The sequence below is a fragment of the Bubalus kerabau genome, chromosome 10 (genome assembly GCF_029407905.1).
Source record: "Bubalus kerabau isolate K-KA32 ecotype Philippines breed swamp buffalo chromosome 10, PCC_UOA_SB_1v2, whole genome shotgun sequence".
NCBI classification, from domain to species: domain Eukaryota; kingdom Metazoa; phylum Chordata; class Mammalia; order Artiodactyla; family Bovidae; genus Bubalus; species Bubalus kerabau.
This window is the reverse complement of record NC_073633.1, coordinates 29,238,285-29,265,194: the sequence shown is the minus strand read 5'-3', so window position 1 is coordinate 29,265,194 and position 26,910 is coordinate 29,238,285. Positions and strand designations below refer to the sequence as shown.

The 26,910-nt window shown below is 39.7% G+C and overlaps 2 gene segments (V, D, J or C); both read left to right on the top strand.

Annotated features, from left to right (window-relative positions):
* Nucleotides 1–3,175: 3,175 nt before the first annotated feature.
* Nucleotides 3,176–4,303, top strand: LOC129622014 (T cell receptor delta variable 1-like). The segment is given in 3 exon segments: nt 3,176–3,224; nt 3,440–3,732; nt 4,259–4,303. Coding segments are annotated over 3 exon segments (387 nt in total).
* Nucleotides 4,304–25,904: 21,601 nt separating this feature from the next.
* LOC129622013 (T cell receptor alpha variable 26-1-like) lies at nt 25,905–26,760 on the top strand. The segment is given in 2 exon segments: nt 25,905–25,944; nt 26,393–26,760. Coding segments are annotated over 2 exon segments (408 nt in total).
* Nucleotides 26,761–26,910: the final 150 nt, after the last annotated feature.

The window sequence follows — 26,910 nt, the reverse complement described above, 5'->3', positions numbered from 1 at the left end:
TATAAAACATTGAATTTAGTCTCAAAATGGATCATACATTCAAATGTAAAACTATAAATATTTTAGAAGAAACCATAAGAGAAAATCTTTATAAAGTAGGGTTAGGCAAAAAGATTTTTGACATGACATCAAAAGCACAACTGATAAAAAAAAAAACTTAGATTTCATTAAAATTAAAAATTATTGTTCTGTGAAAGTTATTATTAAGAGAATGAAAAAGACAAACCACTGAATGGCAGGAAATGTTTGCAGACTATATTTCCATCAAAAGAGTGGTATTCAGAATACAATGGACTCCTAAACTGAGCAGGAAGAAAACAATCCAGTTGAAAAATGAACAAAAGACTAACACAGGCACTTTACCAAAGAGGATATGTAGTAGGGATAAAAGCATATAAATAAGTATTTGAACAAATGTTCAACATCAATAGCAGTTAGGGAATGTAAATTAGAGACACAATGAGATAGCACTCCACAACTGTCATAAAGGCTAAAACTAAAAGTACTGACAATACCAAGTTCTGGCAACGAGGCAGAGAAATTGGATCACTCATGCATTGCTGGTGGGTGAATGGTACAGTCATTCTAGAAGATGGTACATCAGGTTCACATAAACTTAAATATCCACTTTCCTTACAACTCAGCAATCACACTTGTGATATTAATGCTTGAGAAATAAAAAAACTTATGTTCATACAAAAATCTGTAGATGAATATTCATGGTAGCTCTATTGGTGATGTCCCCAAACCGGAAACATCTTCATTGGGTAAACTGAGGAATAAACAGACATATTATTTATAGATCTTCCTCAACTTACGATGGAGTTATGTTCTAATAAACCTTTGTAAGTTGAAAATATTGTATTAAGGAGAAAAAAGCACTTATTACAGCTAACCCTTCAAACATCTTATTTTAGCTTTATTATGCTCAACAGTTACATTAATTTGCAGTTGGGAAAAATCATCTAACACAAAGTTTATTTTATAGTAAAGTATAGAAAATTCTCATGTAATTTATTGACTGCTGAGCCGAGAGTGAAAAACAGAAAGGCTGTATGGGTACAGAAAGGTTGTTCATGCTCCTGATTCTGGGGCTGACTAGAAGCTCAGCTCACTCCCAGCATCACCTGAGAATATCATGCTGCATGGTGCTAGCCCAGGAAAATATCAAAATTCATAGTATGCTCTCAACCAAATGCATATGGCTTTCTCACCACCATAAAGTCAATAAGTGCAAGTCAAACCATCCTTAGTTGAGAAAAGTCTGTAGTGATTAAAAGGAACAGACTACTGAGACATGCAATAAGCTAGACTGATCTCAAGAGTGTTATGCTGAGTGGAAAAAAGTCTATCTCAGAAGGCTGCTTGATGTATAACACATTGGATAGTATGGTTATGATCCATAATGATTCCATATATAAGGTACGATTCTGCTTACATGACATTCTTAAAAGGAAAAATATAGAAATGAAAAGGAGATCAGTAGTTGCCAGGGGTGATCAAGGATTGCAGGGGTGAGAACGTGTGCAAAGGGACATTTTTTAGAGTGATGGAAGTTCTGTATTGTGATTTCTGTGACAGTTACAAGAACCCACACATGAGATAAAATTTCATAGAGTTATGCATCAAAAGAAGTGCCTGTAAAATCAGAGTAAGTTCTGTGTTGTGATAAACATTTATCAATATCAATTTCTTTATATCTGTAATTATTCTGTTAATATATATATATATATATATATATATTTCATTTTATCATGCTACTGCCTAGGCTGCTGTGGGCATCCATGGTCTCTTCTACTTAGATATAAATAATTGCAAACCAGGGCATCAGCTGCCTGTCAGCACTCCGAGGTGAAATGAGACAGAAGAGTAGACATTTCAATTAAATATACACTTTTATTCCTGCATCACTAGTTATCTTGTCCTAAAATTAAAGGACTGGCACTGTTTTAGAGAACTTGTCTGTACTTTCCTTTGTACTTGTCTATTTGCCTTTGAGTATTTTATGTTAATTCTTCCATTAAAACAAAGAAACTAGATGGAAGAGTCACAGTTACATTCTACATGATCTTGTAACAGTATACAGAACTTCAGTCACCAGCTTCTGTGGTATTGACAGGTACTAAGTGTCTGCAGCCTGTAGATACCAAGTTTGGCAGGAGTGTGTTATAGCATTGTGTCACAGAAAGATCTGGCATGCTTCTATTGACTTTATTTCACAAAGAGAAAAATAATGAGCCACTAACAAGTGAGACTGAACTCTTTGGGCCAATGACATGGAAAACATGACGTGAGGACAACTCTAGGACACATGATCTAAGAAGTATGATTCTAGTTTGGGAGGCAGCAGGTCTGAATACCCTGATCCTTCTCAAAGTCTAATAAGTAAGACTCAATATCAGCCTTACAGCTGGAAGACTCCGTAAAATATTTTTGTGCAGTCTGGCAACTCACAGTGCTTGAACTAATGGGAAAAGCTGTACAAAAAATATTGTATTCCTGTTATAATTTCATAAAAACATAGATAATGGAATAGATTCTGAAAGTCAGAAGGACTGATTTGTTATTGTTTGATCTTAAAGTAATGCATGTACAGGAAAACCTAACTAGAGCCCTAGAACCCAGTAAACAAGAGATACATTAACTATTTGGATAAGACTGCCTTTCATTAAGAAAGCTGAAGGTATATGAGCTTCCTAAAAGAGTCATTAGACTCTGGATGGAGGAAAGGAGGCATAGGCTAAATGATGACTGTAAATAGATTATAAGGGTTCATCGCATATACTAAATTATATTTTAAATGGGCTGGTAAAGTTATTCTGCTGAATAATTACCAGTGTATGTCAACTTGTTTATTCTTCAGTTCTCCTCAACTCAAACCTTTCATGAGGATTGCTTTTTTCAGGTCCCTTTCAGATATGCATAGGTCATTATTGACCAGGTAATTCATGACCAGAGAAAGATAAGTAGACAAAACAAAGGTATGTGGTGAGTCAGACTTTTTCTCATCTGTGCACAGATCACGTGGTCTATAAACATGACAACTCCTACTTCCTGTTGGGGGAAGACACACAGGTACTGGGTACTATGTATTTGGGCTGTCAGGCATTCAAAGACATTGAACTCTCAGCTTGAGGCAGAACTGAGCACATTTGTGCAGTGGAATCCATGCCTCATGCCGCTCTCCAGTCTGCTCTGGGTGTTCCTGGCCATCACCTTCTCTGGTAGGGATGCTTCTAAGCCTGGGTGCGAGTGTCTGGGGTGAAAGGCCTGCAAGCAGACATGTGGAGCTTCACAGGGACTTGGGGAGGAAAGGAGGGTTGGGGAAAAGCATATTTATTATGATTTCAATTTGGGTTTTCTTTGGGTCTCAAATTAGTCTAATGGCTACATTATTTCGTTCACTACTTCAGCTCAGTTTTCTGATTTTTTTCCACAGGATCTTGTGTGGCCCAGAAAGTTACTCAAGACCAGCCATACGTAACCAGTCAAATAGGGCAATCTGTCATTCTGAACTGTCGGTATGAAGTAAGTTGGAGTAGGTACACGCACTACCTTTATTGGTACAAGCAGCTTTCCAGTGGAGAGATGACTTTCCTTATTCGTCAGGAATCTTCTGGCCCAAATGCAAGGAATGGCCGCTACTCTGTAAACTTTCAGAAAGCACAGAACTCCATCAGCCTCACCATTTCAGCCTTACAGCTGGAAGACTCTGCAAAGTACTTTTGTGCAGTCTGGGAACTCACAGTGCTTGAAGTAATGAGAAAAGCTGTACAAAAACCCCAGAGTGTAATAAGAGAGAGCCCCCCCTGCTGCAGAACCCCAGCTGAAATGCCCACCTGCAGACCTCAAACAAGAAATGGTAGTCCTGTGGTTGCTTCGTCTGTGGTCTAGATTAGAGGATTTAATTTTAAACAAAAACTCCTTCCATGTCATTTGGAAACAGGTGTCCAGAGTATCTTTCTACTAATACATTCTGAGTCTTGAATTTTTGACTTTCAAACAATCATATGGAACACGCGTTGTCTAAAGTTGAATATTTGCCCCATAATACATCAAACTGGCAGCTTCGCCTAAAGACCCTCACATGACAAACATGGGTCTAGTTATAGTTATCTGGAATCATCAAGAAAATCATTTCCTTAGTCCTTTCCTCTTAGACTTTGTGTCATTGAAGTTACAATCAGAAAAGCAGAACCACTAATGGTGTCGAATAGGAGATTAGTTATCGAGATTAGAACTCAGACAATTGCTAGAGCTGGAGGAGTCTATACAAAGCTGTTATCTTTGTATCTGGTGTTGAGACTGAATTCACTTTTATCCAGCAAGAGTAACATTTGAGGGAAAGTTGGGTGTAGACAAAAGCATGGACGAACTGTGATTCATAAGGACATACTAGAACCATGAGGATAACAGAACCTGCATAACACACTAAAACTTGTCTCTCACCTCCTTTAGTGTCTCACAAGAACGAGTGACCTTGAGGAGAAGAGTGTCACCTGCTGTTATTCTACACGCATACTTGGCCCAGGACGAACAGAAGATTTGGAGATCTGGTGGGAAGTGGAAGAGTTGTGTGTCATCAATAAGATGATGAAGTTGATCAGCAGCAACATGTGTGAGTTGCCACAGTGCCTGGAGCCCTGCACCAACCAGCAGAATATAAAAATATGGCTACTTCATGACAAGTACCTTCCAAATAGATTTTTAGATAGGTTGGGGCAGTACAAAGTTACTGCAACAGCTTAACTATTTAATTGATTTGTTAACTAGGCATCCATCAGTTCCTCTTTTAACAACACAACTTTGTCATAAAGTCAACAGGAAAACTATTCTTCCTGCTGATATGATGCAATAATTCAACCAATACAAGTTAATTCCCTCCTGCAAAGATTATACCAAGTTCATTTATCCATTTTTTGGGTGATGTTCTTTCCTCTTCTAGCTGAATCACATTCTTGCATTGAATCCTGTATCTTAATAACTGAGATACAATGAGATATTAGCACATTTTATTGGAGAAGGCAATGGCACCCTACTCCAGTACTCTTGCCTGGAAAATCCCATGGACGGAGGTACCTAGTAGTCTGCAGTCCATGGGGTCCCTAAGGACACGACCGAGCGACTTCACTTTCACTTTTCACTTTCATGCATTGGAGAAGGACATGGCAACCCACTCAGTGTTCTTGCCTGGGGAATCCCAGGGACGGGGGAGCCTGGTGGGCTGCCGTCTATGGGGTCACATAGAGTCGGACACGACTGAAGTGATTTAGCAGCAGCAGCAGCACATTTTATGTTAGTACAGGCAATCAAATGACACAGGGGATTTAAAAATAATTAATGTATACGTATCAATAACCTCAGATATGCAGATGACACCACCATTATGGCAGAAAGTGAAGAAGAACTAAAAAGCCTCTTGATGAAGGTGAAAGAGGAGAGTGAAAAAGCTGCCTTAAAGCTCAACATTAAGAAAATGAAGATCATGGCATCTGGTCCCATCACTTCCTGGGAAATAGCTGGGGAAACAGTGGAAACAGTGTCAGACTTTATTTTGGGGGGCTCCAAAATCACTGCAGATTGTGACTGCAGCCATGAAATTAAAAGACGCTTACTCCTTGGAAGAAAAGTTATGACCAACCTAGATAGCATATTCAAAAGCAGAGACATTACTTTGCCAACAAAGGTCTGTCTAGTCAAGGCTATGGTTTTTCCTGTGATCATGTATGGATGTGAGAGTTGGACTGTGAAGAAAGCTGAGCACCAAAGAATTGATGCTTTTGAACTGTGGTGTTGGAGAAGACTCTTGAGAGTCCCTTGGACTGCAAGGAGATCCAACCAGTCCAGTCTGAAGGAGATCAGCCCTGGGATTTCTTTGGAAGGAATGATGCTGAAGCTGAAACTTCAGTACTTTGGCCACCTCATGCGAAGAGTTGACTCATTGGAAAAGACTCTGATGCTGGGAGGGATTGGGGGCAGGAGGAGAAGGGTACTACAGAGGATGTGAGTCTGGGTGAACTCCGGGAGCTGGTGATGGACAGGGAGGCCTGGCATGCTGCGATTCATGGGGTCACAAAGAGTCAGACACGACTGAGCAACTGAACTGAACTGAACTGAATGTATACGTGAATATATTCATATCAAAATGAAAAAAACATTTACTTTTTTTGTTACTGCAAATGACCACATAATTGTAGCTGGTATTTATAACTACTTCTGTTATCCATTCCATAACCTATTTGCTTATATATAGGAAACACCTCCACTCACTGCTGTATTGAATTCCTCTACAACAAGCACCTTATTCAGGAGCAATGTTATGTAAAATGCCATAAAGATGAATAAGGAATTCTGCAAGAGGGCCATCATGGTTTTGGCAGAAGTTTGCAAGACATTGAAGAAGAATCCCAGGGTCTATTTAAGTGGAAATAATCTTGCCAATACTCATGGAAGATTGATATATTGTATTCTGGGAAACATCAATTGAATGATACCTGTTTTCTTATCAGAAGCAATAGCAGTCACCAAAAGAAAACAGTTCTACAGTTCTTAAAGAAAACAAACAAAACTTTCAAGCTAGCTTCTTATGAACATGAAAGTGTATTTTTAAATAGTCTTTATTAAAAAAATAGCTGCCAAGAGGTTAGAAAGTCAATTCCAGACTGGTAGACCATATTTGCAATGGATATTTCTAAAAAAGAACTCAAGTGTAGGATATATGAAAAGCTCATAAATCAAAAAGAAAAGAAAATATTTAAACAGAATGGAAAACTCTTGGAGATTCAATTTAGAAATATTATATCCAATAGCCAGTAAACATACAAAAATGACCTTGATTTTATTATTCATTAGAGAAATCAAAATAATACCTACCTCCTCTGGGTGTTCCTTTCGTGTCTTTTTTGCACCCTGAGAGTATCAATGCATCAGTGTAGCTAGTAGATATAACCCTAAAAGTATCGAGAAGAATAATGAGTCTCCAGGAAAATAAGTGATTAAGTATCTTTCTAGAAACTCACATCACTGACCTGATATGGAGGGGAAAAAAAGGAGTAGAAGGTTACAGAGCTGGACATTGAAGGAAAGGTAGGTTTTAGTAGAAAAAAGAAAGTTGATATTTATTGTGCTTACTATATTTCAGGCAGTGTAGGATGCATTTCAGATTCATTATCTAATTTAAATATCAAAACTCTGATTTTATTGTTCCCAAGTTTTTAATCTGTGAGAAATGTGACATAACTTTTCTAACTGTGATAAGCATCTCTAATTTTTATTGCCAGGTAGCATGTAACATCTTAGAGGGCTCCTAAAGAGAAAGACTTGGACTATGGAGAGGCACTTGACCCCAGGGTGGCTGGATGTCTTAATGGTGGTGACATTACTGGTTAAAACTGGAAGTTAAAGGGAACCAGGAAAGAAGATGCCAAACTATAGATACAATTGGCCCAAGATCAGTATATGAGGAAATCATCCACTAACCAGTTAACAGTGCTGAATGCTTTGTTCTTGTTCAGTTGCTCAGTCGTGCCCGACTCTGCGACCCCATGGACTGCAGAACGCCAGGCTTCACTGTCTTGCACTCTTTCCCAGAGCTTACTCAAACTCATGTCCATTGAGTCGGTGATGCCATCCAACCATCTCGTCTTCTGTTGTCCTCTTCTCCTCCTGCCTTCAATCTTTCCCAGCATCAGAGTCTTTTTCAGTGAGTTGTCTCTTTGCATCAGGTGGCCAAAGTACTGGAGCTTCAGCTTCAGAATCAGTCCTTCCAATGAATATTCAGCTGAATGCTTTAGCAAGTTGCTTATGCAATAGTGTCCTAGGAAGAATAAGTGGCTCAGAGAAAGAAGAGATATTATTACTTAAACACTCTAAACATGTTTCTATATCAAGACCTGTGTCCCTTGACTTTGCCCTCTCTACTGCAATGCTATTACCCAAAACACCTACATAGTGTATCTCTGAACTTCCCTTACATCTTTACCGGAATGTCACCCCTTGGTGAAAGCTTTATCTAAATGTTTATATTTTCCCTCCTAGAGAATCAGGTTCCAGCACAGTGGATGCAGCAAGCATGAAAGCTGAAGCACTGCCACCTGGTGTCCCACTCAAACACTTTGTGGGGCCTACACCAGCCTCCTTGCTCCCCTCAGGGATCGTGGGTCAAATTGTGCAGAAGCCCAGTCACCATAGGAGCTGCCATTGCTGAATCAGTTAGTAAACTTCACAATGCAGAAATCAGGAGTGAGAGGATTCAGGAGAACTGGCTGCTTTTTAATCTTTTGCCTGCCAGATGTGAACTTGATTGACTTCAAATGATACATTGAACATGGAGAGTAATAAGCTACCTTGGACAGAAAGTTTGGAATTGTTGCACAAGGTGGGAAGTTTTTCCTCTGGAAAGTGAATTTTGTGTACTGCTCTGTCTTTCTTGTAGAATATAAATATGATGAGAAATGGGAGCAGGACTCAATAATGGGAAAAAATGAAACAATCATAGCAAACATGACTCTGTGTATTTATTTAATATTATAATATTAGTAATACACCCAATCTCTAAACATAGCACTCTAATGAACAAAGTTCCCGTTAACAGTAAGAACATGATAGATTAGATACTTATGTGCTGTGTTAGCAGGACACAACAACTTAGGTTATATTTCCAGATCTGCCACTAGTTAGTTGAGTGATCTTGGGAAGGTGACTTAATAATTTTTATGCTTCAGAATTCTATTTTACTAGCTGCAGGAATGCCATGGCTGTTGGAATTATTTTTGTTCTGCATATAGATCCTCAAGTAGATGTGAAATTGAAACAGTCTGTTTAATTTTGATAATTAATAGAGATACAGTCATGCCCTTTTAAATAGCCCTGTTAGAATAAACATACTGTCTATGGCAGATGGGTACCAGAGTGTAATGAAGCACATACACCTTCAATAAACATCAAGGTCATGTCAGCTTATCTCTTGTAGAGCACCCACATCCATTTTCTCATTTCTAAACTCTTTGCTGCTCTTCTAATTCAGCCATTTGGTACATCTTTCTTGTATAACTGCAGGGACCTCTTAGGTTTCTTCCTGGCTTTACTCTCAACTCCTTGAATCTAACTTATACATGACCTGGAGTAACAGGCAAATTTGGCCTTGGAGTACAGAATGAAGCAGGGCAAAGGCTAATAGAGTTTTGCCAAGAGAACGTACTGGTCATAGCAAAAACCCTCTTCTAACAACACAAGAGAAGACTCTACACACGGATATCACCAGCTGGTCGACACCAAAATACGATTGACTTTATTATTTGCAGCCAAAGATGGAGAAGCTCTATGCAGACAGCAAAAACAAGATCAGGAGCTGATTGGCTCGGATCATAAACTCCTTATGCCAAATTCAGACTGCAATTGAAGAAAGTGGAGAAAACTACTAGACCATTCAGGTACGACCTAAATCAAACCCCTTATGACTCTACAGTGGAAGTGAGAAATAGATTTAAGGGACTAGATCTGATAGACAGAATGCCTGATGAACTATGGACGGAGGTTCGTGACATTGTACAGGAGACAGGAATAAAGACCATCCCCAAGAAAAAGAAATGCAAAAAAGCAAAACGGCTGTCTGAGGAGGCATTACAAATAGCTGTGAAAAGAAGAGAAGCGAAAAGCAGAGGAGAAAAGGAAAGATATACCCATTTGAATGCAGAGTTCCAAAGAATAGCAAGAAGAGATAAGAAAGCCTTCCTCAGTGATCAGTGCAAAGAAATAGAGGAAAACAACAGAATGGGAAAGACTAGAGATCTTTTCAAGATAACTAGAGATACCAAGGGAACATTTCATGCAAAGATGGGCTCCATAAAGGACAGAAATAGTAGGGACTTAACAGAAGCAGAAGATATTAAGAAGAGGTGGTAAGAATACACAGAAGAACTGTACAAAAAAGCTCTTCATGACCCGGATAATCATGATGGTGTGATCACTCACCTAGAGCCAGTCATCTTGGAATGTGAAGTCAAGTGGGCCTTAGGAAGCATTACTATGAACAAAGCTAGTAGAGGTGATGGAATACCAGTTGAGCTATTTCAAATTCTGAGAGATGGTGCTGTGAAAGTGCTGCACTCAATATGCCAGCAAATTTGGAAAACCCAGCAGTGGCCACAGGACTGGAAGAGGTCAGTTTTCATTCCAATCCCAAAGAAAGGCAATGCCAAAGAATGCTCAACCTACCGCACAATTGCACTCATCTCACACGCTAGTAAAGTAATGCTCAAAATTCTCCAACCACGCTTCAGCAATATGTGAACCGTAAACTTCCAGATGTCCAAGTTGGTTTTAGAAAAGGCAGAGGAACCAGAGATCAAATTGCCAACATCCGCTGGATCATGGAAAAAGCAAGAGAGTTCCAGAAAAACATCTATTTCTGCTTTATTGACTACGCCAAAGCCTTTGACTGTGTGGATCACAATAAACTGGAAAATTCTGAAAGAGATGGGAATACCAGACCACCTGACCTGCCTCTTGAGACACCTGCATGCAGGTCAGGAAGCAGCAGTTAGAACTGGACGTGGAACAACAGACTTGTTCCAAATAGGAAAAGGAGTACGTCAAGGCTGTATATTGTCACCCTGCTTATTTAACTTATATGCAGAGTACATTATGAGAAATTCTGGGTTGGAGGAAGCACAAGCTGGAATCAAGATTGTGGGAGAAATATCAATAACCTCAGATATGCAGATGACACCACCCTTATGGCAGAAAGTGAAGAAGAACTAAAAAGCCTCTTGAAAGTGAAAGAGGAGAGTGAAAAAGTTGGCCTAAAGCTCAACATTCAGAAAACGAAGATCATGGCATCTGGACCCATCACTTCATGGCAAATAGATGGGGAAACAGTGTCAGACTTTATTTTTGGGGATCCAAAATCACTGCAGATGGTGATTGCAGCCATGAAATTAAGAGACAGTTACTCCTTGGAAGGAAAGTTATGACCAACCTAGACAGCATATTCAAAAGCAGAGACATTACTTTGCCAACAAAGGTCTATCTAGTCAAGGTTATGGTTTTTCCAGTGGTCATGTATGAATGTGACATTTGGACTATGAAGAAAGCTGAGTGCCAAAGAATTGATGCTGTTGAACTGTGGTGTTGGAGAAGACTCTTTAGAGTCCCTTAGACTGGAGGAGATCCAACCAGTCCATCCTAAAGGAGATCAGTCCTGAGTGTTCATTGGAAGAACTGATGTTGAATCTGAAACTCCAGTACTTTGGCCACCTGATGGGAAGAGCAGACTGATTTGAAAAGACCCTGATGCTGGGTAAGATTGAGGGCAGGAGGAGAAGGGGACAACAGAGGATGAGATGGTTGGATGCCATCACTGACTCAATGTACATGGGTTTGGTTGGAATCCATGAGTTGGTGATGGACAGGGAGGCCTGGCGTGCTGCGGTTCATGGGGTAGCAAAGAGTCGACACGACTGAGTGACTGAACTGAACTGAACTAAACATGACCATAGAGTTATTATAAAATGTATATATAATTGTATCACTTCCTGTTCATCTTTGGGTAATGAGGAACCATTAGAAGATATAAAGATAAAATTTATATTAAGATATAAATACAACGTACTGTTTTCCCCTAAATTACTTCTATTTTTCTCATTCCCTCTTTTCCACCACATACTCCCTAATGTACATCAACCACTTTAAAATTCTAACCATTTATAGACATATTAAGCTGTTTCCTAATTCAGAGACTTTACAGATGCTGTCCTCTTTGGCTAGAATGAATTTTTCATGTAATTATGGAAATGAATATGTGTATTACTTATTCATGATCAGTTCCAGGCTCATTGTTTCTTATCTAAAATCTCATAGGATAATGATTGTAACAGTTTATTATAAATATTCTTCTATCTGTTCCTCTTTTAAAATTGCTTTGACAAGACTATTAGCGAATAAGGTCTATCTTATACATGTATTCTGCAGAGTCATTTCCTACTAAGCATGTTGAGATCCCTTTTTGTCCATAGACCAAAGCAAAGCTAGGTCTCTTTCTCTTCATTTAGCAAATTTCTCCTTCTCACCCTAAGATCCAGAGATAACATACAGTAAATACAATGGTGTGAGTTGGGAAAGGGCAACCTTCTCCAGTGGGTGACCATTCTGTCTTGGTTTGCATAACTCTGTGTGAACTGCAGCAGGGCTCCTGATCTGCATGAAGGTCAGGGAACTTTAAAAGCAACCCCAAGTGCTCTCCAGACCCCTTGCTCTTTTAGGATGGGGCAGAAGCCTTCAGTAACATAGCATTGCTAGATTTGTCTTCATTTTGGTGTCCAAATCCCACATGCCTGAGAAGAAAAAGTTGTCCTAACAGTGTGCATTTCAAAAAACTTTGTTATCTCATGGTATTTTCATTTTCCAGCCATCCTAAACTTGCTTCTCTCTCTCTTTCCATATTATGCAGTAATCCAGATTCAGATTCACTTTTGATTCTGAAAGAAATGTTGAGATTTCTGTCATTCATATATTTTCATGACAATTCTGCAAAGACATTAAAAACCCTATAGTGGGATGGACAGCTGGCTCCCAAATGATAAGCCCACATCCTAATCACAGAAACTGTGAATGTGACTTATTTGGACAAAGAGAGTTTGTAAAAGTAAACAAAGTTAAGGATAGAAAGATAAGGTCATCCTGGACTATTCAGGTAGGGCCGAAATCCAGTGACACTTTTTCTTTTAAGAAACACACAGGTGAGAAAGCCTTGTGAGGTCTTCTCGATGGAGGAGGAGGTTGGAGGTATACAGTCACAAGTGAAGGAACACTTGGAGTCACCTAAAGCTAGAAGAGGCACTGAAGAACTCCCTTGTAGAACATTCGGAAGGAGTATGTTTCTGTTGACACCTTGTCTCAGACTTCTGACCTCCAGATTGGTTTAGTCGCTAAGACTCTTGCAGCCCCATAGACTGTAGCACACCGGGCTCCTCTGTCCATGGGATTTTCCAGGCAAGAATACTGACTTGAGTGGGTTGCCATTTCCTTATCCAAGGAATCTTCCCAACCCAGAGGTTGAACTCAGGCCTCCTGCACTGCAGGCAGATTCTTTACCAACTGAGCTACCAAGGAAGCCCTTCCAGATTGTAAGGGAACCACTCTTTCTTTTAAGAGCCATCAAATCTGTGATAAATTGTTATGACAGAACTGGAGTTTTACCACAATTTTCCAAAAGCAACATTTCTAAATAGCTACAAGCAACTCCAGATTACAGTCATGGAAGGGTGTTTTTAAACTGATCTTTGAAATATTTTGAGCTCAAGCTCTCACACATGCTGCTGCTGCTGCTAAGTCTCTTCAGTCGTGTCTGACTCTGTGCGATCCCATAGATGGCAGCCCACCAGGCTCCGCCATCCCTGGGATTCTCCAGGCAAGAACACTGGAGTGGGTTGCCATTTCCTTTTCCAGTGCATGAAAGTGAAAAATGAAAGTGAAGTTGCTCAGTTGTGTCCGACTCTTAGCGACCCCATGGACTACAGCCTACCAGGCTCCTCTGTCCATGGGATTTTCCAGGCAAGAGTACTGGAGTGGGATGCCATCGCCTTATCCACTCACACATGCAGACACATCTATTTATTTGTTATACTACAAATACTTGAATATCTACTATTTATCAGGTATTCAAGTAGTTTCTGGGAACATGGTGATGTTAATATACAAACACTTATTAAGTGCATACCACATATCTAGGCCTTTAATTGTGACACCAGACAGGCAAAGTTCCTTGTTTTCATAGACCCTACATTGTAGAGAATCACCATTCAGTGGAACTTTATGAGATGGTGGAAACGCCCTATATCTGCACTATTTGATAGCCTCTGGTCAGGTGTGGGTACTTAGCTCTTGTTATATGGCTAGTATGATTGAGGAACTACAATTTTAATATTATTTAAGTTCAATTAATTTAAATTTAAGTAGCCTCATGTGGCTAGTAGCTGCTGAATAGGACAGCTCAGTTCTTGCAGGTGATCCAGTACACACCCTCTAGATCATGAGGCCAGCCCCCTCATTTAACAGATCACACTATGGGCTGGTAAGTGCTGTGATAAGTCACACATTCTGTGGAGCCATACAAATGTATTCTATCTGAGAGTTTTGCTTAAGGCAGTCTTAGAGAAAGTCATATCTGATAGATAAGGCTTCCTGTCAAATTATACTGATTTTTAAAAATCACTGGTATGTGGTACAATAACACAGTGGGACAATAAATATGAGCTCCAAATTGTATAGTTCACAACCAGAATAATCTGTATGACAAGAGAAAAATAGGTACTTATTATCTTCCATTTCATGATCTTAGGTTATTAACAATAAATTAGGAGTCTTTTCTATACCTCTTCAACTGTCTATAATCTAATACATTCTATTAGTACATGCAGAGACACATGTATGATTCTGATGAAACTGGAAATGTGAAATGAAACATTTTGTTTCCTCCTGATGCCTTCAGTTCAGTTCAGTTCAGTTGCTCAGTCATGTTCAACTCTTTGTGACCCCATGGACTGCAACACAACAGTCTTCCCTGTCCATGACCAACACCTGGAGCTTACTCAAACTCATGTCCATCGAGTTGGTGATGCCATCCAACCGTCTCATCCTCTGTCATCCCCTTCTCTTTCCACCTTCAATCTTTCCCAGCATCAAGGTCTTTTCCAATGAGTTAGCTCTTCCCATCAGGTGGTCAAAGTATTGGAGTTTCAGCTTCAGCATCAGTCCTTCCAATGACTATTCAGGACTGATTTCCTTTAGGATGGACTGGTTGGATCTCCTTGCAGTCCAAGGGACTCTCAAGAGTCTTCTCCAACACCACAGTTCAAAAGCATCAATTCTTTGGCACTCAGCTTTCTTTATAGTTCAACTCTCACATCCATACATGACTTCTGGAAAAACCATAGCTGTGACTAGACAAACCTTTGTTGGCAAAGTAATGTCTCTGCTTTTTAATATGCTGTCTAGCTTGGTCATAGCTTTGTTCCAAGGAGCAAAGGTCTTTTAATTTCATGGCTACAATCACCATCTGCAGTGATTTTGGAGCCCCCTAAAATAAAGTCTCTCACTGTTTCCATTGTTTCCCCTGATGCCCTAGTTTTAAATTTAAAAAATCCCATTTTAAAAGGCAAATTGTTCCTCCCCAAACAACATCAGCTTGAGTAAACTCTTTCTTTTCAAGCTTTGACAAACATATATACCACTTAAACTAGAAAGCATTCTGTGAAGAATTGGTTATAAAGTCAGCAATTTTAGATCCAGCCACAGGGGGACAGCATCCGCAAACACGCCCTGCTTTTTAAGATGTGTGAGTAAAATAGGGGAAAGTCTGATTGGCTGTCTCAAATGGCAGTCACTCCTTTCTTTTTTCTTTCCAAAAGGCAGTGTAGACCACAGAAACATGTGTGGGGCTGGAAAAGCTTGTACAAGGGAAACCCTTTAGCATCAGGCAGATTCAGCAACTCTTCCTGATGAGGGAGAAGAGGGAAATGCTGCTCCTGGCACCAGTGTTGATCTTATGGATGCAAATACCACGTGAGTTTGGGGTTTCCCTGATTGCTTCCAGGGAATTCTACATGGTGAAATATTATCTGCAGGAAGCTATAGGAATGAGATTTTCTGATAGAGAGCAGGATGTTGAGAAAAACTCAGAAACTAAAAAGTGGAAAGATGGAGGGAGTTGGGCAGGGAGGCATGGAAAGGATAAAAATACACAAGAATGAGAGAAACCGTTGGAGCTGCGAGAATAGACATCTGATTCGACTTTCTCTAATACTTCTCACTGTTTTCTCAACAGAAGTGAACGGACAACAGATAAGTCAAATTCCTCAATTCTTGCCTCTACAAAAGGAGAGAACTTCACCACGTACTGCAATTCCTCAAGCACTTTAAGCAGCTTACAGTGGTATAAGCAGAGCCCTGGGGGGAGTCCTGTCCTCTTGATGATATTAGCTAAGGGTGGAGAAGTGAAGACGGAGCAGAGACTGACAGGTCAGCTTGGAGAGACCAGAAAGCAGGGCTCCCTACACCTCACGGCTGCCCAGCTCTCAGATGTAGGAACCTACTTCTGTGCGGGGCACAGTGCTCTGGAAGCATCTGCTGTCTGTCCCCAAACCTCACTGTGGTCTCCAGGGGTCACTGCTCTTCATTTCTCCTCAGGGCGGGGCCAGAGAAAGCTGAAGTCACGATATATCTATGAAGAAATTGAATTTTTAATTAAAAAAAAAATCCCTGGACTCAGACAGCATTACTAGATAATTCTACCAATCTTTTGAAGTATTAGCATGAGTTATGGAGAAGGCAATGGCAACCCACTCCAGTACTCTTGCCTGGAAAATCCCATGGACGGAGGAGCCTAGTAGGCTGTAGTCAATGAGGTCGCTAAGAGTCGGACATGACTGAATGACTTCACTTTCATGCATTGGAGAAGGAAATGGCAACCCACTCCAGTGTTCTTGCCTGGAGAATCCCAGGGACAGGGGAGCCTGGTGGGCTGCTGTCTATGGGGTTGCACAGAGTCGGACACGACTGAAGCGACTTAGCAGCAGCAGCAGTATGAATTATACACTATTTCTTCCAGAAAAAAAAAAAAGGAGAAAAGAATTCATCACTCATTTTATGAAGCTAGTGTTACCCTGAAATTAAAATCAGACAAAGATCATAACTGCAGAGAAACATATTTTGTGAATACAGACATAAAATTTCTTAAAAATATTAGCAAGTAAAATTCATCTATATTAAAAGAGTAATATAGCAAGCACAAATGGATTTTTTTCAAGGATGCACATTACTTCAAATTGAAAATCAGTTTATGAAATTCACCATATTAACAGGATAAAAGAAGAAAAATTACATCACATTGATCTATGTAGAATAAACTTTTGCCAAAATTCAACAGTCAACTATGGTGAAGACTTTGAGAAACACAGGCAGAGTGGGGAAGTTCCTCCATAGCTAGCAGTATGCTTACTAACAAAAGACTTATGTTTCCTTATATGTTTCCCTAAGACTGGGAACAAGGCAAGCACATCCACTCATCCCTCTCCTTCAGCACAGAGCTAAAGGCCAGAGCCAGTGCAATAAAGAAAGCCGATGTAAAGACAGTCTTGGACCAGAAAAGAAGTGAAAATGCCAGGCAACATGATTATCTACATAGAAAATCTCGAAGAACATACCCCCCAAAACTCTCAGACCTATTGAGTTCAGCAACACCATAGGAAATAAGATAAATGTATGTAATCAATTTTATTTCTACATATTAGCGATGGACATGTGGACCTCAAAATTAAAAGTATAATACCATTTATAATGACTTGAAAAAAGACCCTGAGTGGTCTTTTCTGTACAGAAAACATGTACAGGAATTTTAAGCTGAAAACTACAAAATGCTGATGAAAGAAATTAAAGAAGACAGATGAAGAGACATCATGACTTTGCAAACTGGAAGTTTCAAAGCAGTAAACATGACAAGTCTCTCCAAATTTATATACACATGTTATAAAACTCCTGTTAAAATCCATCAGGATTTAAAAAAACAAATACAGGCAAGATTATTCTAAAATTTATATGTACAGGGAGAGATACTGGAACAATTTTTAAAATCTTGAAGAAATAAGAAGTCAGAACAATCGGTCAATCTGATTTCAGGCTAGAGTCATCGAGATTATTTGGTACTGGTGCAGGGATAAACACACAGTTCGGTGGAAACGAACAGAGAACCCATAAATAGATCCACACAAATATACCCAACTGATCTTTTCTGGCAAAGTGCCTAATAAATTCGATAGAAGGATAACCCTTTCAACAGATAGTGTTGGAGAAAGTTGAAATCCACTGGCAGGAAAAATTAACCTTGATTCAGGTCTCACACTTCATACATACATTCTTTAAAATGGATTACAGACTCAAATGTAAAATGTTAAATTATAAAAAAAATTTAGGAAAAAATACAGGACAAAAGTTTGATATGTGTATGGGTCAAGAGCCTTTGGACTTGACAACAAAACAACAGTCTATAAAATTTTTTAAAAATGACAAACTAGACTTCAAAATTAATATCTTTTGCCCTGCAAAACAACTGTAAGAGCATGAAAAGACAAGCTACCAACTGTGAAAAACTATTATTTGGAAACCATATATTCCACAAGGAAGTAATATCTAGAATATATAAATAACTCTCAAAGCTAAACAGTATTTGAATAAGGCAAACATTTCACTTAGACCATGGGCAAAGAGCTATTTCATTACAGAAGTATACAGATAGCAAATAAGCATATAAAAATATATTCAACATCATAAATCATTGGAGAAATACAATTAAAACCACAATAAGATATCACTAAGAGCACAGTCTAGTGTGTGTGTGGTAGCAGCACAAGGTGGGGGCTTCCCAGGTGGCTAAGATGGTTCTGCCTGCAGTGTGGGAGACTTGAGTTAGATCCTGGGTCTGGAAGATCTTCTGGAGAAGGGAATGACAACCCACTCCGTATTCTTACCTGGAGAACTCCATGAACAGAGGAGTCTGACAAACTACAGTCCATGGGTTTGCAAAGAGTTGGACAAAACTGAGTGACTCAGGGAGGAGAGAAGGAGCACAAGGTGGATTTAATTTACATTTGTTGATGAGTAATGGTGTTGACATCCGCTGGATCATCGAAAAAGCAAGAGAGTTCCAGAAAAACATCTATTTCTGCTTTATTGACTATGCCAAAGCTTTTGACTGTGTGGATCACAATAAACTGTGGAAAATTCTGAAAGAGATGGGAATACCAGACCACCTGACCTGCCTCTTGAGAAACCTATATGCAGGTCAGGAAGCAACAGTTAGAACTGGACATGGAACAACAGACTGGTTCCAAATGGGAAAAGGAGTATGTCAAGGCTGTATATTGTCACCCTGTTTATTTAACTTATATGCAGAGTACATCATGAGAAATGCTGGGCTGGAATCAAGATTGCCGGTAGAAATATCAATAACCTCAGATATGCAGATGACACCACCATTATGGCAGAAAGTGAAGAGGAACTAAAAAGCCTCTTGATGAAAGTGAAAGAGGAGAGTGAAAAAGTTGGCTTAAAGCTCAACATTCAGAAAACGAAGATCATGGCATCCAGTCCCATCACTTCACGGGAAATAGATGGGGAAACAGTGGAAACAGTGTCAGACTTTATTTTTGGGGGCTCCAAAATCACTGCAGATTGTGACTGCAGCCATGAAATTAGAAGATGCTTACTCCTTGGAAGGAAAGTTATGACCAACCTAGACAGCATATTAAAAAGCAGAGACATTACTTTGCCAACAAAGGTCTGTCTAGTCAAGGCTATGGTTTTTCCAGTAGTCATGTATGGATGTGATAGTTGGACTGTGAAGAAAGCTGAATGCAGAAGAATTGATGCTTTTGAACTGTGGTGTTGGAGAAGATTCTTGAGAGTCCCTTGGAATGCAAGGAGATCCAACCAGTCCATCCTAAAGGACATCAGTCCTGGGTGTTCATTGGAAGGCCTGATGCTAAAGCTGAAACTCCAATATTTTGGCCACCTCATGCAAAGAGTTGACTCATTGGAAAAGACCCTGATGCTGGGAGGGATTGGGGGCAGGAGGAGAAGGGGACTACAGAGGGTGAGATGGCTGGATGGGATCACCAACTTGATGGACATGAGTTTGAGTGAACTCTGGGATTTGGTGATGGACAGGGAGGCCTGGTGTGCTGCAATTCATGGGGTTGCAAAGAGTCGGACACGACTGAGCGACTGAGCTGAACTGAATGGTGTTGAACACATTTTCCTAAGCTTATTGGCCATTTGGATGATTTCTTTTGAGAAGTATCACTTTGCATCATTTGCTTATGTATTTTTAGGTTGTAGATTATTTATTTTTACCATTTAAAATGTATAGGCATGTTTGTTATTCTGTATTCAAGTTGTTTATCAGATAAGTGCATGCATACGCGCTCAGTCCACTTCAGTCATATCCTACTCTTTGCCACCCTATGGACTGTAACCTGCCAGGCTTCTGTGTCCATGGGGATTCTCCAGGCAGGAACACTGGAGTGGGTTGTTATGCCCTCCTCCAGGTGATCTTCCCAAGCCCGGGACTGAACCCACGTTTTCTATATCTCCTGCATTTCAGGCAGATTCTTTACCCACTGAGCCACCTGGGAAGCCCTTATCAGATATACATTGCACAAATATTTTAACCCAGTCTATAACTTTTGTTTTCATTCTCTAGGTGGTGTGTTTGGGGGACAGATATATTTAATTTTGAAAGGGTGAAATTTAATATTTTTCCTTTTCTGATTGTGTTTATATGTGTGCTTTTGAAGGAATCTAAGCTGTCAAACTTATAAAGAAATTCTCCTGTATTTTTAAGAAGTTTTATAGTTTCATTGATCAAATTTAGATCTTGTATCCATCTAGAGTTAATTTTTTTATGTTATGAGGAAAGAGTCAAGGTACTTTCAAAAGATGCAAATAGCCAGTTGCCAGAAATGAAATTAAAACCACAATAAGATATCACGGAGAGCACATTCTAGTGTTTGTGTGGTAGCAGCACAAGTGGGGGCTTCCCAGGTGGCTGAGACAGTAAAGAGTCTGCCTGCAATGTGGGAGATCTGGGTTCAATCCCTGGGTGAGGAAGATCCCTTGGAGAAGTGCATGGCAACCCACTCCAGTATTCTTGCCTGGAGAATCACATGGACAGAGGAGGCTAACTAGTGACAGTTCATAGCATCACAAAGAATCAGACACGACTAACCAACGGACACTAGCTGTTATCCCAGAAAGACCATCTTTTTCCCCATAGAATTGCACAGACAGTTTTGGAGAAAATCAATTGATGATGTATACATATGGACCTATTTTTGGATTTGATCCTGCTTACTCATCTTTATTTTATCCTCTTTCCAACAGAACTTTCTGTCCTAATTACTGGGGCTTCATATACATTTTGATATCTGGAAATGCAATTCAAACTTTCTTCTTTTTCAAGGTTTATTTTAGGTCTTTGAATTTCCACCAAACTTATAGAATTAGCTTCTCAACATCTACCAAAAAACATTGCTAGTAGTTAGATTGGGCTTGTGTTGAATTTATGGATTCATTTGGGACAATTTACATCTTGATATATGAAGTCTTATGTTATTCCCATTTATGTAGATCCTGACAATTTTTTTTTTTTGGTAGAGGACTGTATACCTTGTGTTAAATTAATTCCCCTGTATTTAATAAATGAAATTTAAATTTCATTTTCTAATTATTTCACTAGTATCTAGAAATAAAATTTATATTTGTGTTTAGTGACTGTATCAGAGAAGGCAATGGCAACCCACTCCAGTACTCTTGCCGGAAAATCCCATGGATGGAGGAGCCTGGTGGGCTGCAGTCCATGGGGTAGTGAAGAGTCAGACACGACTGAAGGGACTTTACTGTCACTTTTCAGTTTCATGCATTGGAGAAGGAAATGGCAACCCATTCCAGTGTTCTTGCCTGGAGAATCCCAGGGATGGGGGAGCCTGGTGGGCTGCTGTCTATGGGGTCGCGCAGAGTCGGACATGACTGAAGCGACTTAGCAGCAGCAGCAGCAGCAGTGACTGTATTAATTCCCCTATTAGTTCTAGGTCTGTAGTTTGCTTATAGACTCCTTTGCATCTTCTACATGCACCTATGAATAAAAATGGTTTATTTCTCCCTTTTCAGACTTAATACATCTTATTGCCTTTCCTGGTTTGATGCCAGGCCCTTCAGGAAGACAGGGAATAGAAGCAGTGATAGTCTACCTGTCTTGTTTGTGATCCTTTAGAGACTAATATTGATTTTTAATATTTTCGTTGATAATCTTTATTAGATTCAGGAATTTCTCTTCCATTTCTGGACTGTTGAAAGTATTCATCATGCAGAGGTATTAGCCTTTTGTCAAGTCATCTGGATTTTCTGAAAGTAAATTATGGGCATTATTTTGGTTTTCATCAAGCAAAGGAAGATAACTTCACCTCATATGGTCTTAGAGATATAATCCTATAAAATTAAGAACTCTGAAAAGAGCCAATAGGCAAGAAAAAATTTTTAGATTCCTCATAGTCATACAGAGTATTTTTTGTTTTTCAGTATTGTTTAAAAGGACGCTTGGTAGAGGTTTTTACCATCTTCTAAAAACAAAGGCAAAGAACCCAACAAAAAGAAGTTTGCTAGTAATTGCTTTGGTCTGCTCCTCCCTCCATGGGATTCTCCAGGCAAGAGTACTGGAGTGGGTTGCCATTTTCCTTCTCCAGGGGAATCTTCTCGACCCAGGGGTCAAACCCAGGTCTCCTGCATTCCAGGCAGATGCTAAATTAATACATTCATACTTACTTTAAATAATTCATTTTTATTTGTTCTTATATTTTCATTAGTAGTGCTTGTTGGCTTACGTGTGTGTGTGTGTGTGTGTGTGTGTGTGTGTGTGTGTGTGTGTGTGTGATTTGCCACAGAACAGGCTCCCGGTGAATACTTATGAATATTTGTTAAATGAATGAAGCATGATTACCATGATGTTTACTCCCATGTCTTAAATATCATTTTCCTCCATCTTAGATTTTGAATGTTTTTTCCCTATTGTTGAACTTGCCCATAATTATAACCCTTTATTATCCTGTTAGAGTCTTTTTAACACACTTTCCATAAAATTGGAAGATTGTTTTCAGAATAGTGGCTCAGCACAATTTCTTTCTTTCACTAAATTTATGAATAAAGATTCAACTATTCACTCAGGAAACATTCTTGAGTTTCCAAACTGTAACAACCTCTCTTATAAATGCTTGAATTATGTGGACTTTTGAAGTAACCTTTAAATATGGGAAGGTTAAAGACAAATGGAAAAATGAAAGAGATGTCAACAATGGAGAATCATAATAGGGGTTTTACTGAAATAAAACAGTCAAAAATAATTTATGGCTAAGCAAACACAGGTGAGTACAAAGGTTTTACAACTGAGATTTTTTTTTTTATTTTGAACTTTTGGTTTTGTACTGAGGTAGAGCTGATTAACAATGTTGTGATAGTTTCAGGTGAACAGTGAGGGGCTCAGGCATACATGTGCATGTATCCATTCTCCCCCAGTTCCCCTCCCATCCAAGTAATGTTGAGCAGAGTTCCATGTACTATACAATAGGTCCTTGTTGGTTATCCATTTGAAATATAGCAGTGTATACATGACCATCCCAAATTCCCTAACTATCCTTTTCTCCTTATGACAACCATAAGTTTGTTTTCTAAGTCTGTGAGTCTCCTTCTGTTTTGTAAGTAAGTTCATTTGTATAATTTCTTTTTAGATCTCACATATAAGGGATGCCAAATGATATTTCTCCTTCTCTGTCTAACTTACTTCACTCAGTATGAAACTCTGTAGGTCCATCCATATTGCTACAGATGGCATTATTTCATTCTTTTTAATGGCTGGGCAATATTTCATTGTAGATATACACCACATCTTCTTTATACACTCCTCTGTTAATGAACAATTAGGTTACTTCTTTTACCTTCAAATTTGAGCTTTCCAAAAGGTTGCATGCTCAGAAGTGTTTGAGTTTGGGAAATCCCATGGGCAGAGGAGCCTGGTGGTCTACAGTCCATAAGGATACTGGAGTGGGTTGTCATTTCCTTCTACAGGGTATCTTCCTGGTCCAGGGATCGAACCCATGTCTCCTGCATCTCCTACACTGGCAGGCAGATTCTTACTGCTAAGCCATCTGGGAATCCCCCATTTAAGAGATTATATAGTAGTACTATAGTGCTCAGTCATGTCCAACTTTTGGAGACCCCATGAACTGTTGTAGACTCCCAGGCTCCTCTGTCCATGGCATTCTTCAGGCAAGAATACTGGAGTGCATTGCCATTTCCTCCTCCAGGGGATCTTCCCAACTCAGAGGCTAAACCTGCATCTCCTGCATCTTCTCCATTGTCAGGCAGACTATTTACCACTGAGCCATACTTGTGGACTTTTGGCCTGGGTTTAGTTCCACAGTTCAATTACTCAGTCACTGGAGGGGGCTGCTTCAACTGAAAACAGCTGTCCTTTCTGGGAGAAGGAAAGGGAAAAGTGTTTTCCACTGATGTGCCAAAGAAAAAGGAAAAATTACATACTTCCATTCTCTCTCTCTCTCTTTTGAATGTTTAAATATTCATTTCCTGTTAAAAAGAACGAGTTACCCTGTGGTTAGAATACTTTTATGCTGAACTACAAAGTCACTTTTATTTCTGAAATAGTTCCAGAAAAAAAAAAAAAAAAGAAACAAACAAAAAAGGAAATAGAAATCCAAAAGTAAGGAAGAATAAGATCAAAATGTTCTGGTAGATTCCATCCACAGTCCCAACAGAAGCCATTACCTCTAAAGGCTGCATCTCTAATTCAGTGCATTTTGCGATGTCAGGTTCCGATGTTTCCCCACCATCAATTTAGATATTTCTGAGCAGGCTGTCTCTACATTTAAAAGCTACAGCTGTGCATGCTTTTATTTGAAAAGGTATTTATTCCAACACACCTTTCAGTGTTTTAGTATATTGCCTATATTGCATACAAAAAATATCTGCTATCCATGTTTGAGCATAACTTTCCCACCACCCATACTGTTCCTTTACATAACAGGTGACACACGATATATTACACGTAGTACAGTTTTGAGGGAGGAGATGGTTGTTGGGTTTATAGACCACCTATCTTGCCATTTGCAGAGACTAGAATGGAGAACTGAACTGTTTTTGAGTTGATAAGAGTAGCTAGGTGATGAAGGAAGGATTCAGATGGAACCACCCTCTGTGGTCAGTGGAGTTGGAATGAGTGATCTTCCCTGACAGAGACTTTACTGTGGTCCCAACATCCCAACATTGGGAAGATGTTATTCTCTTTTGACAACTTGTACTTTTAATTCCTGGTTAAGTGTCTGTGGTCAAGGATTCTGGGTATCTTAGCCCAACAGCCTGAGCCCTTTCCATGTACCTTCCTGAACACTACTTTCTCTGTTTCCCTCCTCTGATTATCTTTTCCCTTCCCTTTTACTTATGCTTTTATCCCTTCCTCTGACTTTTTATACCACTTACATCCACCCTACACTCCACCCCAACTTTGTTTGCATTCCTTCCTGTCTTTTCTCTCTGCTTCAGCATCCTTGGTGCACAGCACCTACAAGCAAGGGCATAGAGAACATGAGGATTAAAGATCACTCTTCAAGAAGAATGAGGTGAACACCATCTGAGTCATCAGTTACTATATCAAGAACAGATGCATTGAGAAATGTTTACCTAGATGGTGGTAGACATGTGATTCCAAGGACCTTTACAGCAGCTCAGAACTCCAGGTTGTATAGCTTTCTTCTCAAAGTTGTTAATATTTTCTGTCCTCCAGAGGACATCACTGCCTGCTCTGGAGTTTCACATACATTTTCTGGAATGTGGATGGGAATTTTCATCTCCTTACAACACAGAGCTCAGTACAGTTTTCTGGTATTAATTAATGTTTTCCATAAGCTTCATAGAACACCAATTTCTTTAAGGAACCAAATGATAGAACAATGGCTCTGGATAGATACATCATTGTGATTGGTAAAAGTCATTGTAAAAGTCATTGTTCCTTTTACAGAGCCAGACTTTAAGCTTCACAGAGGATGGCAGCAGACACCATGTGAGTTGGGGATGTCTCTCCTTCTTTGGAGGACATGACTAAAACAGGGGAGGAAGAGCTAGACAAGGAACTGCTTGATCATTGGCTAACAGATCCTGGCAACAACACACTGATACCTGCTCTGGTTCTAAGTCTCTACCAGTTGTAGTTCTTTCTGTTTTGTAAAACAAGCCTAGGAGCAGACACAAGTCTGAGCTCTGAGCCCATGGTCCTGGTTTGTCCTTGAAGTATGAGGCTGGTGACTGTAGTAACCGTGTTTCTGACCTTGGGTAAGTGTTATATGTCTATAAGGGATGACTTGAGGTCAAAGGGCCATGAAGTGTTATTTGTTCTCTACTCTCCCTGTGCTCTATTTAGCATTATAACAATAGAATTGAGAACTGATCTATGCATTTGCTAGGGAGCACAAACCTCTACATGATAGGTTAAATCATAGCCATGGTCCCAGAAGAGCACTTAGCAGTAACCAGTTTGTAAGAAATCCCTGGGTTTACTGAGCAAAGGGCCCATGAGATAAAGGCTATAGAATAGAGTCTCAGATTCTTGCCATGTGTCTCTGGTCTCAATATAATAAACACCAATGATATTTTGCAAGACATAGATAAAAACACTGGAATAGGGGGTAGGTTCAGACAGTTATGGGAATGTTATAGGCTTGATCCACAGAATTACACTGATTTTTGGTCAGGGGCTAATTTTATTTTCTTGACCCTTTAGGGACTGTGGTTGATGCTAAGACCACCCAGCCCAACTCCATGGATTGTGCTGAAGGAGAGGATGTAAACCTGCCTTGTAACCACTCTACCATTGGTGGAAATGACTATATCCATTGGTATCGGCAAAATCCCAATCAGAGTCCACAGTATGTCATTCATGGCTTAAGAGGCACAGTGAACAGCAGCATGGCCTCTCTGACCATAGCTTCAGACAGAAAGTCCAGCACCTTGGTCCTGCCCCAGGTCACCCTGAGAGACGCCGCTGTGTACTACTGCGTCCTGAGAGAGGCATACTGGGACAGATGGGGCTGCACCTGTGCAGTATGTCTGGTGGGAAGATGGGGGGACACAGTCGGGGAGCAGTCATGAGAGCAAATCTAGAGTGATCTAGAAGGAGAGTCAGAGAGCAGTAAGAGATGAGGAAAATAAAGGGAAGGAGAAGGGAAGAAGATGGATAAAGAAAAGAAGAAAAGGACAAGGAATAAGCACCTAGTTTATTGAGGTAGCTGAGAAGAATTT